This window comes from Phaenicophaeus curvirostris, chromosome 7 (genome assembly GCF_032191515.1).
Source record: "Phaenicophaeus curvirostris isolate KB17595 chromosome 7, BPBGC_Pcur_1.0, whole genome shotgun sequence".
Taxonomy (NCBI): Eukaryota; Metazoa; Chordata; class Aves; order Cuculiformes; family Cuculidae; genus Phaenicophaeus; species Phaenicophaeus curvirostris.
Genome location: NC_091398.1, coordinates 26,732,969 through 26,753,007, shown reverse-complemented (window position 1 = coordinate 26,753,007; position 20,039 = coordinate 26,732,969). Strand labels below are relative to the sequence as shown.

Here is a 20,039-nt window from a genome sequence, read left to right as displayed (position 1 = left end):
TGTGATAAGCATTTTAATATTGTGCACAGTAAGCCTCAGTGCTTGGTGAACATTAGCATTGTTACAGAAAAAAAAAAAGAGAAAGTGAAAAAAAGCAGAAAACACTGATGTTACCCCTTCTCTTTTGAGGATGTATTTTGTGTATTCTTACACCACGCTCACCCCTAGAGTATTTTGAGTATATTCTCCTATTGTACTAAACAGCTGCGCATTATGGCTTCACAAACGCTGGCTGTTTCAACTTCTTGCCAGGGAAAAAAATGCACACAGGAACAAGCCTCTTCTAAAGAGCTACCTTAGATCTTCTTAATACATCCATTCCTTTGCTGCATGTTGAAGAAGGCAAGGCCAAATAAAGGTTCCTTGTATTCAGTGCAAGGTTTGTTATAGATCTTACTTGTGGAGGAGTTTATTAATTGCAGACTGAACATGTCTCCCCCATAGGAGAATGCTCACCTTTCTAAAGTTCCATTTCACTGAGATGAGTGATTCATTTCAGCATCATTATCTATAAATTTTTCCTCTTTAAGAATATTCTGACTCCAAAGATAAAGAGGAAATCTGCAACAGTACAAAATAATTATTTCCAAGTTTATGCTTAAATCCTGTAGAGAATAATTCTGAGACATAATAAAAATAATTTAACTGTATCAAATCACTTCCATTGCACATCAAATCTGCAGTCCACACTTATCACAGAAGCTCACAGTCAAACATGAAGAGAAAGTAAATTCCACAAGTCTCAAGCCTGTTCATATTTAGCCTGCTTTTGCAGAAAAACGTTAAGAACATAGAAACAATCTCTTAAATAATTTCTCTTAAATGCAATGGGCTAGGCTTCTAGAATTAGATAACTAACAGGTGCATTATCTTCCAGGAATTCTCTTGCTGTGTACCCTGAACTACTACTTGCAATAACCAAAATATGCCTTGCACACGAGGTTTGAAAAAAAACTAATATTAGTTTCTTGCAACCAGGAGAAAGCATTTTAGCTCAAACCCCATAAAACTGGTGCGTCTTCATGAACCTACGTAAGTTCCCATATTTTAATGAAAGACACAGAAGTCAAACATCTATGCAGAGAACAAGCACATGGCAGAGACTCTTACATTCAACCCAAAATGAAGTGTTAAAGGGGTTGCTTCTATAGCAGCAACTTGATTCCACAAATTTCACACCACAGCTTTTGCTTCAAGACTTTGCATGTTATGTTGTTCAATCTATACTGTTTTCCATCACTGTATGCTAAAGCTTAACTTTATTAGCTGATTATTCTATTATTTAAGTTGCAGCCAGATCAACTCATTATGTTGTTATATCTGCAAACTATTCCAAATATTCCCAAGATAATATACTGTATTAGTCTGAAAAATTAGAATTATAGAATCATTAAGGTTGGAAAAGACCTCTAAGATCATCCAGTCCAACCATCAGCATAACATCATTATGTCTAATAAACCATTTCCCAAAGTACCACGCATACATACTTGTTTAACACCTCCAGGGATGGCAACTCCACTTTGCTGAGCAGCCTGTTCCGTTACTAAGAGCATTCTGCCTCAGTTTTAATTCTTTCCAGGGGAATACCTACTCAGTCTTTAAAATCATAGTTCAATACTCAGTGTGTGGCTGAACAGAAATAGTGTAGAGCTAACAGCACCCTCAAGGGTTACTGATGCAGCTAACAGCTATTTAAATGATCTCCTCCCTGAATTCATCCAGCATAGAAGGGTTCCAAAACATTTCTGCTGTTTCCTTCACTTCAAAAGAAATATATTTTTATTCACTTCTCACTGAGATTCTTCATTACTTAATGCCCATGCAAACAGAGAATTTGTCTTTTTACTTTCCCTTCCCCAAAAGACAATGATTTCAAGGCAGTGATTATTTTCAGAGAATAAAGTTATTATGTACAGCCTTTCAGATTTAAATATAAACCAATGAAAATCAAGGCACTCAATGTAGTTACATATGAGCAAAAAAAATTATATTATCGAGAATAAGACGATCAAATCACAAAGAAGCATTATCAGCAAGTGTGCAACTAGGAATAAGGTGAAATCTAAGTCTTTTACAACTTCGGCTTGATCGTGTCAGAAAGAAGCTTTTTCAGCATTTCGGAATTTTTTCCTTCTGGTGACGAGGGCCACCTGTCATGATCTGAGGGAAACAAATAAAACAACACATTCAGTTGACTGAGAAACTAGGAATTTTACTTTTGTGTCCTCCCACTGCCCAACTTCAATCACTTGAAGGGCATGAATTTGTAAGCCCATTTCTTACCAGGTATATCTAGGGCATGGCCATATAAACTTTGGCCACCATCCACGACCATGGTTATCCCAGTTATGTAAGAAGCAGCTGGAGATAGTAGGAAACACACTGCAGGAGAGATCTAGCAAAAGAAAAGACAATTTTAATCTTTCTTAAACTGCTGGGAATTGTTCACCTCAAGAAGGCTTGTAAAAACTTTTACAGGCAAGACATAGCAACATTTTATACTCTGTAAGGAAAACAGTAACAGTGTTAAAACTGTCTTTCTAGCCACAAACATCAAGTAACAGACAAATGCCAGTAAGCCCTCAAAGACCAGCATCAGATGCCAAAAATCAAACTAAAAAGTTGACCAGTTTATCAGAGACGCACATTCTTCGTAGAAGAGAGCTAAGTACTTTTAAAATACACCTTTTTTTTTCCACATTAACATTCATTCTTTCAGCCCTTCCTGCTGGAAGTAAACTTTTTTAGAACTGCTGTCTACTATGAAATGCTCCAGCTCTTACGAGGTATCTAAATTATGTTGCCAGTGTAACAATGACTATTGGTTTAAGTCTCCCACTAGGCACTACTATACATTACTACAAACTTTTTTCTTTTTTAATATTTCATTGCAGTGAAAAAATAAGTCTTTTTTGTTCTCCATGTAATAAAGTGGCTTCAAAATTGAGACAAAGAACTAGAAATATCACAAATGTTCTGAAACACATTACCTCTTCAGGAACCGCTGACCTCTTGGCGGGAATCTTTGGTATGCTCTGTAACCACATGTTTATACCTTGTTCTCCATAGTTCGCAACAGCAGTTTCTGAAAATACCAGTCCCTATTTTTAAAACAGCATAGTGAAAATTAGGCTCTCTTGCATATACTTAAACTACAATCATTCTAAAGTTGTGAATTTGCCATTACTGTGATCTTCTGTTTGTTTAAACTAAACAGCACTTGAATGCAAGTTCTTAAGTTTAATGGAACAGTATAATTTATACTAGAAGGTAATGTGGCTGCTAGCCACATCTCCATTCAAGCATAATAATTCATATTACTCCAGTTTTCCGCTGTCACTTCAATAACTCAAAGACTGTTTTGAAATTACAAGCACTTCATATTATCTTACAGCAGAAAACTACTAAGCCCCAAGAACAGTTCTCAACGGTTTCTTGTAATCTGTAAGAACACTACATTGATTTTATTGTCAATTATGGAAGCAGACAGATTTCACAGTCAGAATTCAGACTCTCTGCTTCACTGCTATAGAAATACAAATAAGTGACTGCCTTTGATCTGACAATTATGCAGTCCAGCTTAGACTTGAGAGGGAAGAGGAAGGCTACCACAACAGGAACGCTGGTTACATAAATTAGTTACAACAGAACCTTTGGGATGCAAGTTCAAGTAAGGTAACAAAATCTTAATTAATCAAAGGAGCATACACTATGATTTATTTTCTAAGATAACTGTGAAATGTGAAGGATTATATTTCAGGAGCTAGGAAAGTAACTTATATGTGAAATTATTTTTTTTTAGAGTTACCTATATACCCATTCCATTCATGTTACTGTGCTCCTATAAAGCAGTAGCAGTTTTGTATGGTTACCACAGACCTAGCGTTTCCAGAAAGGTGGCAGAAGGATCTGAAATATTACAGTAGCTAATAGATTTTTTTTGTTATCAGCATAGCAACAAAGCTAGCAAACATTCCTGAAAGAGGCAAAACCTTGAAGTGTTTGCTTGTGAAAAACTTCTTCTGACGTGTACTATAATCTGTACAATTAGGGAATTATTATGCCTGAAAAATATATTCACATAATAATGCTGTCTTAATTATTTACTTCTGAATGATGTGTCCCTGCCCATGGGAGGGGGGTTGGAACTAGATGATCTTTAAGGTCCCTTCCAACCCAAACTGTTCTATGATTCTATGACTTGATAAACCAGAAAAAAAACCTCTCTTAACAAGAAAAATAAGTCAAGAGGTCTTAATATTTATCAGGTCTCCAAATGAATTGGGCCTCACAACTAACTCCTCCCAAGTATCCTTTCATTAGGCTAGCAATCAAGAGTGCCTAGACAAAGCAGAGAACAGAAGTAATTTTAACCTACATGCCTGGCTTGTCATCCAAACAGTACAAAACACTCTCAAATGACTGGAAGAATATAGATGAGGGAATAACAAATAATCCACAAACATTTTAAAATAGATTTTAAAATCTCTTCTGGTCTGAAAGTTTCTGAAACACGAACGTGCATGACTGCTGAACTTAATCAGATCATTTGCAATTACTTACAGGAGCAACACAGTTGATTCTTACTCCGCTGGGGGCCCATTCTAAAGCTAAAGTCTTGGTTAGGTTCTCCACTGCGGCTCTTGCAGCTCCCGTATGCCTATTGAGAAAAGAAAGCAAAAGAAGCATCTGCTCCCTCAGCTAACAATGCCCAATGTTAATTCTACCACAGCCTCACTAGGGCAGACAGAGTAGCTTTCTGTGGCTGGACCAACCACCCCAGAGAGAGAGAGAGATGTTCTAGTTTGTAAGTTTGACCATAGCATCACAGTATAAACAAACTATGCTAAGATTTTCTGTCATGTATGGCAATACTTATCATCTCTCACCCAACACGGCATGAGGTCAACTACATTCTACTGCAGAAGCAGGCTTATAAAATGAAAAACAACCGGAGGCAAAGTTCACCCTGTGTAAAACTACAAAAAGGTAGGCTACACAGGTACAGCAACACTTGAAAGGTCAGTGGTCTGAGAAATAGTTTAGACCTACTGACAAACATGATTAAAATCAGCCACTGTTCAAAAAAAAATTATTATAGGTAAGCAGTTTTGTCTGTTCACACATCCAGTTATATTTCTCTTTTTTTATCTCTTGGTTCAACCCTCAAATACAGCTTCAGTCTATTTGCTGTGACAATTCAACCAGACTTAACTATAGTGGAGAAACTCAAATAACTGTAGCTTCAGCACCACCCTGTGGATCTCTAAATTTATTCTGGATTGCCACAAGCAGGCTAGTGAGAAAATATTCTGCTGTTCCTTAAAACAGTGAAATTTTGAAAACCTGCAACCCTGAATGAGGACAAAGAGAGGTAATATACAAATATAACTTGAGCAACTGCTACATTTTCTTAAACAGAAATTCAATTTCAAAGCAAAAAAAAAAGGTAGCTGCAAAGGAGAAATTAAGATTTTTTTCAGTTAAGAAACTGCCAGAATGCAGCATTTTGACAACTTAAAAATTTCCCTTGAAAAGAAAATAACTGAAACAAATCACTTTATGAGCATCCATTCACTTTTAAAAAAATTGAAACTTTTTTGATGGAAAAGGTTCAAATCTGAAGACTCTTGCTCATCTTTGTTTTGTGGGCACAGAAATTTGAACATATATAGTACACATAAGGATAGGGCAAGGACGCTGCATTTTCATGCAGCTGTGATCATTTGTATCAGTATAAAAGAACTACAATATATTTGTATCCATGAACCTCCTCCCAGTAAAGAAAGTGGCAAAGAAAATGGAAACGATTCTTTGCATCACAGATTTTCTCCAATAAAGATAAGTACAAATTGAGAGTAAAAAAGGAAAATGGGAAAGGCAGGCATTAAGTGACCCGAAGGACAAATGCAAAACCTTTTAACATACTAGAAATGTCCCTCTTACTCTCCTTCTGCCACTCCAACTCCCCTAACTCATTACACCATCAAGACCTGTAAACTGACCATACAAGGGGAAAACAGGTGCCAAGTTCTTGTAAACCTTCCCGAAATTTGGACAAAGAACAAGCAAAGGTGACGTTTCAGTGCAACTGGTCCCACTAGCACCAGTAAAAGCTTCACTAGCAAGTCTTGCTTCGTAGCTTCTTACAAACAAGTTGACAGATCAGAGATGTCATTTACTCCTGTAGTCTGTACTGAATTAACAGAAGATCCCACACATAGAGCCAACGACAGTCTTGCTCTCTCTTGACCTAACTCCTGCATTTCCATACTTTGCTGCTGGCCAGCGCACATCTTTCTAAAATGAAGTATTGAAGAGCAATTTTAGTACTTCTAGGAGAAAAATATATGAAAACGTAAAAATAAAATAAAATATATATTACGACATTCCAGGAAACCCATTTCTCACGGCAGCAGTAATGTTGACAATGACTCCTCCATGTTCCTGCATCCAGGCATTGTACACTGTATGAAGGAGGAAGATAACCTATAAATATTAGAAGAAATGCATACAAATGAACCTGTCAACTGGAAGCTAAACTTGGACTCATAACTCCAAGTACGCTACACATTTCCTGTGCAGATTTAGATAAACAATCTGCTCTTTGTACCACAGCCTCACCACTGGATTAGTGAGATAACAGTTGTGGTCTGGGTAAGACTCAATGTTTCTAAGAAGCCTTTGGTGAAAACTAAGATTTCATGCTTCCATGTAAATCACATCCATTTCCACGTTCCCAATGCTATCTGACAATCATGTACTTCACTTAAATTTAACTTTAAATTGACAGGTCTGATGGGAGAGAAGTCTTTTTCTGTGTTACACAGAAAGAACACTGGCCATAGAAGTTAAGTGGTCTTCCTATAGTCCTTTAAGAGTATCCAAGCCAAGTGACTCCCCAAACATGGCCCTAACCAGAGGATCACACTTGCCTAAATGTAGGTTTGTATATATGAACAAATGTAATGTACAACTTTACGCACAGGTTTGGATGAGTTTCATGGAAACAAATATCCTCTGTCAGAGAAGTGTGCGGAAAAAAACAAGGCAGGGAAATTTTACATTTCTTGTCTTCTAGTTCTGCTTTAAAAACAAAACAAATAAACAAAAACGGCTTAATCTTTAGTCCTTACCTGCTTTGCAGCAGTAGAAGGTGCCTGTCAGATTCGTATCTACCACAGCATTCCAGCCTTTTGCACTAATGGCTTCAGCAAGACTTGCGAATTGTCCCCCTCCATTATTCACCAGGAAGTCAATTTTCCCATGCAGACTCAGTGTAGACTTCACTAAAGCTTCTACCTGAAATAATATTTGTTAGTGTGGTGTGCTGATGAAGCTATATACCCAATTTCTTTATCAGATAGTATTTTCTCCCTCATGGCCTTCTCACACACACGGAGGAGTCTGAATTTCCATGACAGGTTTAGACAGCCAAGAGGGATTGGGCCGAGTCCACGTTTATTTAGGAAACCTTCCTGGCACAACGCAAGTGCTACATGAAGTATAAGCACCGAAAGAAGGGGATCTATGCTGCTGAAGGTTTGTAAAAACAAAGGCACACGAAAGCTTGCAGTTTAAGACCAACTAAGAATCTTCTGACATTTTTCACAAGGATTGGGGTGTTCAAGTCAGATGCTGGATGACTTCTGCATAAGATAGCTAGGTTTTTTTCATCTGACACATACAACTGAGCATTTAAAATAGAAAACATCAGTCATCTTGTGAATTTTAACATTCTTATCTAGAAGTTATGTACATTCACTAAAGCTCTGACATTTGAGTTGGCAACAGCCAGTCTTATGCAGACCAAGAAAGTTGGTTTGGTACCCTATGAAACATGAACTCTAAAAAGGATATGGAGCTGTTGGAACGGGTCCAGAGGAGGGCTACAAAGATGATCAGAGGGCTGGAGGGCCTCCCGTATGAAGATAGGCTAAGAGTTGGGGTTGTTCATCCTGGAGAAGAAAAGGTTCTGAGGACACCTTACAGTGACCTTCCAGTACCTGAAGGGGGTGTACAAGAAAGCTAGGGAGGGACTGTTTACAAAGGCTTGTAGTGATAGGATGAGGGGGAATGGCTTTAAATTGGAAGGGGGAAGATTTAGACAGGACATAAAGAGAAAATTCTTCACAACGAGGGTAGTGAGGCACTGGAAAAAGTTGCCCCAGCCCTGGAAGTGTTCAAGGCCAGGTTGGATGGGCCCTTGGGCAGCCTGATCCAGTGGAAGGTGTCCCTGCTCAAGGCAGGGGGGCTGGAATTAGATGATCTTTAAGGTCCCTTCCAACCCAAACCATTCTAAGATTCTATAAAAAGTACTGGAAATACTCTAAGTTGTAAGAAAGGTGACTATTTGAATAAGCAAATACCTTCTGTCTATAAGCAGGATGAATACTTATAACTAAAAGCACTGTCTGGCACTATTTGCCCTTGGGTACTCCAAGAAGGTATTAACAGCAAATTGTAATAGACATTTTATCCAGTCACTCAAAGAGCTGTCAGCGCAAAAAAGGAATGGCTTAAGTTCATATGGAAGGAAAGAGATTCTGAGAATCTAAACCTTACTCTAACACTAACCTAATATGAGCTAGTGGCTCCACACTAAGCCTTTTGCATTGTTTCCTCTTTTGGAAGTACAGAAGTTCTGCCCTATGCTCACACTAAAGGCAAGAGAACTGCAGGGCAATGTATTCCAAAGCATTCAAAGATTTTACAGATATCAAAGCTGATGTATTCTTCCGATCACAAGATAGGAATCAGAACTCTGTAGCAACTGCCTAGTAACTTAACCTTTATCTCCCAAAACAGTGGAAATAGGACAACATGACTGTTTCCTAATTGCATTACCTATCGTCACTAGATACCATGCATCAGTTATTTTTATTCAAGCATATGTAAAAAGTTAATCTTGCATCTGTGGTCAAAGAAAACACAGACTGAAAAAAAAAACCCAAAAAGACAAACAGCAGAAGCAATGTTGCTGCTGAAAGAGATTTGATTAGGGAAAGGACATCAATCAGCCTTCTTCTGGATTGAGTTAGCAGTAGAAGACATTTAGGAACAAAAGAACAAGCCATGCATGATCTGTATCTTGCCAAGAGCATCACCAACTCAGTTTCATAAATAGCTGCCTTACATCTTTTGCTGCTAACAGTGCAGGATGTTTTCACTGGATAGTATAGATCCTTTAAGGATGCACTTCTCTGAAGAAGGAAACCTTAAATAAACATAGAGTGATTGAAGCCTGATTGAAAAACTAATGCCTGCTGAGAAAAAAATGCCTCAGAAAAATAATCGTGATATATAAAACACCATGTTTAAGTTTTGAATAGCATCCTATTCCTCACATCAGTAACTACAGCTTGTGGGATTTGAGGAAAAAAAAACACAAAAAACCCAAAACATCTGTGACAGCAGTCCCAAACCCACAACTTGGGAGAACTACCTCACCAAAAGACTTCCAGGTTTGCTTATAACCAGAGAAAAGTAACGTATGTCCTGGTGGGCAGCAAAAGTTATGCTTTACTCAGCAATATCAAACTCTTGTCCCTGTCCACCTGGGAGTCTTGCTTTGAATATTTTTCTCCATAAGTTATTGAAGTACGGGCTCATCTATTGAAGAGAAATGCTTCCAGTACAAGGAATGTTTAAGCAGACTAAAGCTAATCAGGCTGGGAAAAAAATTAATAGAAGAAAATCGACCATGAAGAGACATTACAAACAAGTTTTCAACAGGTGGATATAACCTGCTATGATGGATCAATTCAAAATGGTTAACATGTTGTATCTTAAGAAACTCAGTTGTTCCTCCTTGTCACACCATATTCTCAGGACAATTAAAAAAACCAACAAAAATAACCAAAAAATGCATACAAATTCTGCTTTCTGAAAGGCTCTCCAAGGACAGCCCAGATGGCTCCAACTGTAGCAGTCCTCATAAAGCCTTCTCTGCGTAGAGAAAGCACAACTGCAGTGCTTCTTCCAATTACACTAAACATGGTGACAGCAGCCATCAACACAGTGTGAAAGAGGGTCTGGTAGAACACATTTAAATCACAGTGAGAACTGAAGAAGACTCCTTTCTATTCCTAAGCAAAATTCACAGAGAAAGATCTCCATTAAAAAGCTACTAAAGACTTTCTCCGGAAGCAAAGCAAAACTGCAGAAGGTATAGCTAACAGTTTAGGATGTGCTTCTGAAAAAGACTGAAAAGAACAAAACCAGGTACTTCAGACATAACCAGAAGACTGGAGCTCTTCAGTAAGTATTACGCTGTAGAACACCTTCACAGATAATTGAGATGACAGCACTTACTGACACAGAGAAAAGGGACAAACATCCACATGCATTCACAGGTCACCCTGACCTTGAATAAAACTCAACGGCCACTACAGAGCGTTAGACATTTGCTCTCTGGGGACTAGAGCTAATAGGCATTCTTGCACAGTCATAACAGGTATTTTCACTTTGTTATTGCTGCATTATTTCAAACTAAAACAACAGTAATCTCTTAACCACAGCTCCCCAGCAAGTCACGCTCTTCCACTACAGGCTTCACACAGACAAGCATTAAGTATTTACAAACCAACTGAGACAATGCTAACTATAAAGTTTATTGGAAAAGAAAAGCTAGTAGTGAACTTGGATGCAAGGTAAGTGCTAAACAGTACCACACTGAGTCAGTCTCAAGGAGTCTTGTGATGTCCAAGCAACAGGTTCTATCCTTGGGGTCTGGCCCAGCAGCAGTTGTTGCTGGATCCTGAGTATGGAAAGGGGACTCTGTGCACAGAATTCTGAAGTGCTGATTTCAAGAAAAGCAGTGGCCTACAAGAAGTACAAGGTTTTACCTTCCACTTACCTAGATACGTCTTCTACTCATCTAGATGCCAGTTAAAGAAATGTTTGTCCAGAGCATGCAGCACAAAAGCTTTACAAGAGTAAAAAGTTCCTCATCTATCAATCGATTTCCTGCAGCTCAACATTTAAGACAAATACATGCTTCCCCCTGCCAACAATTAGTTATATAAATAGAAACCTCTTTTCATAATGGAAAAACAATGGGGTCTCTCTCCTCCACTCTGGCCATCATTACATTAAAGCACTGGAATCAGTTATTTAGATCCTATGGATTTTGGGAAAAGAGCTTGGTTTGAAAAGACACACATACAACTGTCTGGCCTGCACCTCAGCAAAAGCAAACTGACCTACTCTTGTTATATTCAGCATATTATGTGCGCGGTGCTAGAAAATATCCAAATAATTAAAATCACTTCAGCTTCATAATCACTAAGAAACAATATTGATCACTATGTACACTGCACACCACAGGATAAGGGATAGGTGCACAATCATTGCCTCAGTGTAAGGCCCCATGAAGGCAAGACATAGGAACCTCAGGTGATCTTACTGGCAACCCAGAACCCTCTACTCTTCCATCTTAAAAATCAAAACAGGTTTGTTATCCTTTACAAAACACTCAATGGAAAACTAGACAAAAGCAGCAGCAGCAAGCTCACGACAGAAATAAGCCTGACAGGTCGTGCTGTAACTAGAAATCCTCCATCAAGCAAGGTTATTTCTTGCACATTAAATGAAAAGTAAGCTTTGCTAGAAAGCAAGATGGCCTCTGAGCACAAAGATTAAGAGACTTAAAAATGTAAATTCATTAAGCTATTCCCACGATATCTGCCGTCAAGCTTCTGTAGCAATTAATTCACTGCACCTTCTTTGACTCTTCCTAGGCCAGAAAGAGCTTTAGCAGACATATTGCACTATACAATGAGGGATGGATCTTCTAATGCTTGAATTTCAGATTTAAGCTAGGGCACACAAGAAGAATGAGCTGTGTCATCTTCAGAGTAGGTTGGTTACTTTAAGATTTGCAATAGGAGCCAAAAAAAAATCACGTGGCAACTTTGAAAGCACTTTCATCTCCTAGATCTCCTCTATTCTAAGTCTCTCCCTCCATTCTGCCCAATTATAAAATTAAAACCAGGATAAAATTCATAGGGATCTATAGAGAAATGCAAAACCACTGATGGAGAGATAAAGGCAAAAAAAGGCACACGTTGTAGTTCAAGATAAATTAGAGTCAGTTTTGTGATTAACTCACTTGCTGTATGTAACTTCATTCTTTGAAAACTAACTGCATGTTTCTGAGACAGTGTTTTTCTTTAAAGTAATAACACAGGGCATTGGTATGCAAAAAGGCCAATGCTTATGCTGAACCAAGGCCATCCTCAAGCTGGCAGAAGAGCCGCCGCACCTACGAGGAGGGGCGAATAGGACAGGTGACCCTAAACTGACTAACAGATTATCCCATCCCATATACGTCATATTCGGTATGAGAGATCACAAGGATCTCCCTGCTCTTCTGCGGTGGCTGATGTCCAGCAAGGATCTTGTTTGTTTGGTTACTCCTGATCCCAATCCCGTGTGTTCCTGAATCCAGTTCCTGAGTCCAACTCACTCCTAGCTGTGGACCCATTCCCTCAAGTCTGCTCTGCAATATTTGTGGTGAGGTATAGTCATTGAGGAGTAGGGTGGGGGCATGATCTCATATATTTGTATATACTTTATTACTTTCTAATTATTTTCATTATTATTGTTTTAGTTACCATTTCATTAAAGCTGTAGTTTTAGTTTACAACTCGTAAGTACTTTTTCCCCTCATTTCCCTCTCCCTTTTCATCGAGGTGAGAGGGAAAAGATTTTGAAAGCTCAACTGTATGGTTTTTAGCTGCCAAATTTTGCCGGGTGGGGCTAAACCGTGACAGTATGGTGCAGTACGAACAGAGGGCTTGTTCCTACAGGTAATTATGGTGGCCTCCTTTAAGAGAAAGATTTACTCTTAGAAAGATTTCAGTGAGATGTCAAAGAGAAGGATATAATAAAACGAATTCCGTAGTTCTTCAGGAAAATCCCTGGGCTTTGTAGCTTGTGATGGAACAGTTCTGACACGTAAGGAGGCTTGAACTCCCAAGTTTCTTCCCTTGTTGAAACATTTATAAGGACATTCTCCTTCACACATTCTTTGGTACCTGATATAAGAGCTGAGAAAGAGGATGTAACAGTTCAGAAGGAATACTTGTAGAGGCTGTCCTCTCCACCCAACAATATGCTTCTGTGAATTTCTGAGATAAATACTCTTCACTTACAATACTGAGCTGGAACCAGACAAGGAGTTGTAAAGATATTAATGAGCAGCACACAGAGCCAACACATTCATACAGTTCTTGTTTCTTTAGGGAGGGAATCCAAAACTTTAAATGCCTTGTCACCCTATCTCCCACAGTAAACATGAAGCTACTCCTGTATTTGTGAAAATGCTGAAGTGAGTTACATTCTTATGTTGCCTCTACTCAAGATTTACCTCCTAGGCTAGAGAAAACCTTCATTAGTTCTTTTACTGAACCCCGTTCCTAAGACTTCAAGTCCCAGGCACTAAATTCTAGGTTAAGAATGGAATAGGTTTTGGAAGAGGATGCACGGTGGTCTTTGAATAGAAGTAAAAGCCCAAAGGTACCTCTCCTCTAGCCACCATTGCTGTTCTTAGCAAACATAATAAATAAGCAACAGTGAGCAGTGGGTCATAGAAAATCTGCCACAACCCTCAGCTAAAAGTTCTGACAGCTTTTAGCAGCATAAGTCACCAATTGTTAATTTAGGTTTGTCTAGCTTAAACTTACAAACACTAAGCACCTAAGTGTAAGGAAGTGCTATCCTCACTACAAATCTAAAATCTGAAAATGCTATTCACATATTTCTGGTCCAATAGTAATTTTAGAAATTAAGTAACGAGTGGCCAGGGTTTAGCAATCTTTGAGAATCTTAGCATTAAAGAATTAATGGAGGAGGATGGAGAGATGGAGCCAGGAAGAAAAAAAAAAAAAAAAAAAAGGAGCTGCATCACAAAAATCACAGGATGTCTCTAAGCAGTAAAAGTATCTGGTCTTGGAGATGGGCCTCTGCAATGGATAAATATTTGTTTAGTGGGTACACTTCAGTGCTTCTGCTACCGTGCAACAGACATTGCATTTCATATTCAAAACTTCCACGAAAGACTTACAAAAGCTTCAGAGTGATTATTTTTCAATAGGACTTCAACAGAAAGAAGTAAGAGAAGTCGGAAAACTGAAGTGAGTCAAACTATAAGACCGAGCCAATGACTGAAAAATTCAAGACTGGAGTTTAAACTACCTTATTCCTCTGAACCTTCTCTTCAAGTGACAGGGGACAGGATGAGAGGGAATGGCCTCAAGCTCCACCAGGGGAGGTTTAGGCTGGACATTAGAAAAAAATTTTTCACAGAAAGGGTCATTGGGCACTGGAACAGGCTACCCAGGGAGGTGGAGTCACCTTCCCCGGAGGTGTTTAAGGCACGGGTGGATGAGGTGCTGAGGGGCATGGGTTAGTGTTTGGTAGGAATGGTTGGACTCGATGATCCAGTGGGTCTCTTCCAACCTGGTTATTCTATGATTCAATAGGTACAGATATGACATATCAGTGGTTTATGAGAACTTCCAGTGGCAGAAGAGACCCGATAGAGGATACTCCAACAACATCTGAAAAGTTCAAAGAAAGTTCTGATGTGTCTGTAACTAAGTAGAGCTCACACCTAAACTGGAAACAAGATAATTCTATAACGGAACCACAGGGTAATAGTAAAGACAGAAATTTCTCCAAGTATCAGCATGGCTACCGCTACCACAGAGTAATGCCTTAACACTTTACACAGCACCACAAAAACGCTTTTAAAGCACCTTCAAAGAAGTTTCCAAAGCCATACGCATTTAGCCTCACTTAATAAACAGGAAGTAAAGAAGGAATGGTAGTTTATTAAATGGAGATCACCCCATTTCACCATACAAGCCCTCTACTGTCTCACAAAACACTGCAGTACCCACTAAACCATTTTTAAACCAATGGAGAAATAAGATTCACCTGAAGGTTATTAAGCCTGCCAGAGTACTTTCTGCAAGAACAGTGACATGAAGGTTTAAGCCTTTTCCTGTTCTCTACCTCTTTTCTTTCTTGTAGCTTTAATCATGTAAGTTGCACTCTGACATCTGTCATAACCTATTATATCTCACTGCTGATGCTAGTAAACACAACCCCAAAATTTACTGGTAGGTGAAGTAACATACTGCACAACCTCAGGGCTCATCTTTTTCAGGAGAGAAAGTCTAAGTGTATTACTATAAATATTTTATGGCATGAGCTGTTCCACAAGGGAAGAATTCTATTTTTTATTTGCTTTACGGCTGTATATTAGGACATTTCCAGAATCTGCATAGCTACTGAAGGTCATTAAAATTTCTTTAAGTTATGCTAGAATTTAAAGTAGACTTTGAAAGGTGAGGAAAAACATAGTAATCAGTGGTTACTGGAATATTTTCTAGCTGCCTTCAATAAGGTAGAAGTCCAACACGATGCTGGACTTGTAAATGTTTAATTACACGGGTTTAAAAACAAGAGGCGAATGCAGACCTCTGAAGAACAGGGATTAAATTCTTTTGCTCTTGATTTTCCATTTTTTATAACATGACGAAAAAAGAAAAAACCCAAGGTGGATAGTAATAGTTTGTAAGGAGACACGCCTCAAACTGTAACCCAAATTTGAAAGGTAGCTAAAAATAAATCCTCTGTGAAGGGTTTTTGCTTTAATACAAACAAAACTGACAATGCAGGGCACTTGTGTCAAGTCACAAGAGTTGACATTCCATGCTGTGACTTCCTGTTTGAAGGAACTATTCTGAGGTCTCCATCTTCACAAGTTAACGCCCCCTCACTGCTGTCACAGAAGTGTGACACAGACCACACTAAATGGGCTCCAGCTCTGCAGTTCCAAGGCCTGCTTCTCTTAGAAATATCTGAAATGTGTATACATGGTCAGAAAAATATTTGCAACAACAAATGCCTCCTTGCTGCGGCAGCTAACAAATGGTCTTGGAAAGCACTTCTTCATCTAGATGAACCTAACAGTGCTTTATTGCACCTGTTCCCTGACATAAGCCACTTTTGAAGGACCAGAGAAGACCTCTGGAGACCTGAGAATATATATACACCATAGGCTTTTGAGATATTAAACCCCAGAACAAGACCACTAGTCTTTACCTCCTCTTCTTTGCGGATATTGCACTGTATTGGAGTCACTTGGGCAGGACTCATGGAAGAAAATGTGTTATTCAGTTCTTCTGCAGCAGCTTTTAATCGGTCGAATTTACGAGAGGCAATAACAACATTGCAACCTGCAGAGACAAAATGAAAGATCCTTCAGAGAATATCATAAAAATTGCAGGTATGCCAGTTTTTTAATAACATCATAGAGATATCCTGCAGGATGCGCATTTATTAGTCATTGACTAGAAGATACAGTGTTGAAGGTCCCACAAGAGAGAGAAATGACTGATGTCAGGCGCTTCTTAGCAACAAGATCCCACTGTGCGAGGAAAAGAGCAATCAAAAAAGGTCCACAAGGTTCCTTCTCCTTCCTGCAGAAGGGAAGATAGCCTGTGAGTTGCAGAGTCAGCAAATTAGCTTTCAGACATCACTTTTGCTGCCTCTGCTCATAGCTACCTCACTGATCAAATATGCAATTTAAAGATGTTTCCTCAGGTCTTGATTACAAAAAATGCTTCCTCCTAAAACCACAAAAAGACTCTTATTGTATAGCTGGCTGTAATTTCGACTAGTGGTGAGCAAATGTAATGCTCTGCTTCTTAAACCTACAGAGTCTGAAGGAAGGGATGATAGTAATTCCTATCTGTGGACTACAGAGAGCAGGAACAGAGGCTTCCTTGTGGCACTGCAACATGCTGCAGAGTACTAGCTCAGAAAGGAGAGGAAAAAAATAGGCAGGAGCTCAAGCCTTCTGCTTTTTTCAGCATTTGGAGGCAGAAGGACTCATTTTACAGAGAAAAACAATGCAAGTGCCAAATAAATGGCAAGTACTCACACTACAACCAGTCTAATTTCTTCTTCCACACCAGCGGACTCAGGACAGCTTTAAGGCTTCAGCAACTGTTGCTACATAGACTAAAACAGACCACACCAAATTAATTCCTAGTGCAAATCCAGTAGGCATAAAATTTCATATTATGGATAAGCAAATTACTAGTTTCCACTGCCAAGTATGCAAGAAGGTTTTGCTCCCAGTTTGCTCTTAACATAATTTCAGCATCCTAGCAGAAGCTGTCCTTTCCTCACACCAGCTGTGGTGCTCATCTGCTTTAGCATAAACCAATTCAACACCCTAAAACAGCCAAAATAAGAAGTTAACATCTTGCCAGGTGTTTGTTTTTGGTTTTTTTTTAATTTGTTGCTATTTTACTGAGTGAAATTTGGCTTCTCATGTGATCAAACAAACACCAGAATAAACGCAAAATAACTAGTAAGAGTAAATAGCAGTAAGCTGTTCATTTGGCTCCAGCTGTCTTGTGAAACTATACAGAAAGCTATTTAAAAAAAAATAAAAAAAAAGAGAGAGAGAGAAGGGCTGAATCGCTGAATTCTTCCAAATGGAAGTGCTGCAGCTACATATCTATAAGAATGGAAGATTCACTTTTAATCAGCAGCCACTTAAAACAACACATGCAAAGACATAAGTCTCTGAGGTGTCCCAATTTTTTAAAGGAAGAACTCCAGTCACTTGCACAACCACCTGACTAGCGCAGAGAATTCATAAAATAGCACACAACTACTGATTAACACAATACTAAATCACAGTAGCACAGTTATAATTATCAACTTAAGTGCTTATTAATACACACACTTACATAGAACAAGGTGTGGTAAAAGACTGTATTTTTGTTAAATACCTTAAATTGAGGAGGGGGAGATTCTAACTTACTGAGGAACATTTGGTGTCTACTGTACAAGCTGACTCTATTTCACTTATTTTTCTTTAAGAATGACTAGACCATTTCCTGAAAGGGTCAGAGGGAAAAGGGCACAAGTTTCCAGATGACAGGTTTAAATCTGTCCAGCAAGCTGCAAAGGAGAGTGGTTACAAAAACAACGTACAGCATTACTGCTTCTACAGGCATTCTCTGTCCAGCCAGCCGCCCTCCATAAAAAATGCAGCCTAAAGCACAAGGTATACACGGAAATAGTTTCCAGTCATCATCTTGTCATGAGTAGACAACCGCTCTGTAGGTGAGGAAGGCTAGTCAGACTTAAGCCATAGCTCTTTCTTCATTTTCTCACATGTGTTTTGTATGTATTTTGCAGCCTTGTTTTCTGTTCAGGATGTTATGGACACACACTTTCTGTTATCTGTATTTTGCTTGAGAAAAATAACATAGATGAAACAATTTTAAGGTAATTGGGTAATGTCATCAACCAGCAGTGTGATGAGGCAGAAAAAGGCATGTCTTTAAGACCACACATAAGGTCACCCTAAAAAAAAAATGCTTAGCTCCCCAGTAATGCAAGTGTCACAGAACGAGTCCTCACTTCAGCTCCACAGAGCAAGTGGAAAGCTGGAGTGACAAAGGCCAGGAGAGACAGAGATGTCTCCCAGCACACAGTCTCAACAAAGCAAGCTCTTTATTACACAGTGAACTAGCGTGGTGCACATTCCGACAGCGCAAACCACAGGACCGTAGCACCATGAAGCATAATGCTACCCTTGGTATTTTGAAGACAATGAATCCATCATAATACATGACATATTATCCCAAACCAGTCTGATGACAATGATCCCAAGCACTTATGTTGAAACCCGCAGAAAAGGTGCTGCAAGGTGAACCCACAGAAAAGGTGTTGCAGAAGACTGACTTTCACTCCAGATTTTACCACTTCTCTGCAATGAGGACTGAAAGAAAACCCACAAGGTGCACACTGATGATTAACTTCAGCACATTTCTGTCACAGGAACTGAGAGAGAAGCTGACCATGCAGACTTCAGTCCAAACCCACACTACTCCACAGGAATCAGTTCAACAACCAGATAAATCCTCCTGATAAGCAAGACGAAAACTCACCTCAGAGAGCATGTGAAAGGGCTGGGGTTTAACACAACCTCACTTTCACTGCTGTATTTCAAACAGTGTGTGTTCTAAGCGCCAGTGGGTCACAATACACAGCCCCACATCACCCTCCCATCCTCCCCCTCACTGTTCTCCCTACTCCTGCCACAGTCCCAGTCCTGCCACAGTCCCAGACCCACCACCCGCCCCGAGAACAAGCCACAGCCCCCAGCAGTGACAGAATCGCTGGGCTGGAAAAGATCTTTGAGGTCATTAAGCCCAACCAGCTGTCCACTACTAAACCGTATCCCTGAGCACCTCATCCACCCGTTCTTTAAACGCGTCCGGGGATGGTGACCCCACCACCTCCCTGGGCAGTTCCAGTGCTTGAGAGACCTTTCAGCGAAGAAATTTTTCCTAACATCCAATCTAAACCTCCCCCGGCACAACTAACTATTCCCTCTCCTCGTGTCATTTCACACAGAATCACTAGGTTGGAAAAGACCCACGGGATCATTGAGTCCAACCATTCCTGGAAGAGGCCAGCACCCTCCTGTCTACACCCCCACCTCAGGCAGCGGCGAGGTCTCCCCTCAGCCTCCTTTTCCCCAGGCTACACAGCCCCAGCTCCCTCAGCCGCCCCTCGTAACGCTTGTTCTCCAGCCCCTTCCCCAGCTCCCTGCCCTCCTCTGGGCACCGCAGCGCCTCGAGGTCTCTCTCGGGTCTCTCCCCGCGCCCACCTAGCGCCAGCAGGTCGGCGGTGATGGCCCTGCCGATGCCGGTGGCGCCGCCGGTGACGACGGCCACGCGCCCGCGGAGCAGCCCCGCCGCCAGCAGCCCCCGCCGCGCCGCCATCTTCCCCCATCCACGTGACCGCGCGGCCCCGCCCACCCTCCCGCAGCGCGCGCGACCGCGACCTGCGGCGGGACTGGGCTGGACCGGGCTGGGCTCGGGGCGGCGCCGCTCGGTACCGCTCGGGGCAGGGCGGCTCGGCAGGGCTCGGTAGGGCTCGGCTCGGCGCAGCGCGGCTCGGCTCGGTGCAGCTCGGCTCGGCTCGGTAGGGCTCG

The 20,039-nt window shown here is 40.3% G+C and overlaps 1 protein-coding gene across 1 annotated transcript; it reads right to left on the bottom strand.

Moving 5' to 3' along the window:
- Window positions 1-352: 352 nt before the first annotated feature.
- PECR (peroxisomal trans-2-enoyl-CoA reductase) lies at window positions 353-19,845 on the bottom strand. The gene is made up of 8 exons (XM_069861384.1): window positions 19,713-19,845; window positions 16,118-16,251; window positions 7,138-7,303; window positions 6,387-6,468; window positions 4,565-4,661; window positions 2,992-3,102; window positions 2,285-2,396; window positions 353-2,161 (listed from the first exon to the last, which is right to left on the bottom strand). Exons 1-8 carry the CDS (start codon window positions 19,825-19,827, stop codon window positions 2,073-2,075), a joined length of 906 nt encoding a protein of 301 aa, XP_069717485.1. The 5' UTR covers window positions 19,828-19,845; the 3' UTR covers window positions 353-2,072.
- Between the last annotated feature and the right edge of the window lie 194 nt (window positions 19,846-20,039).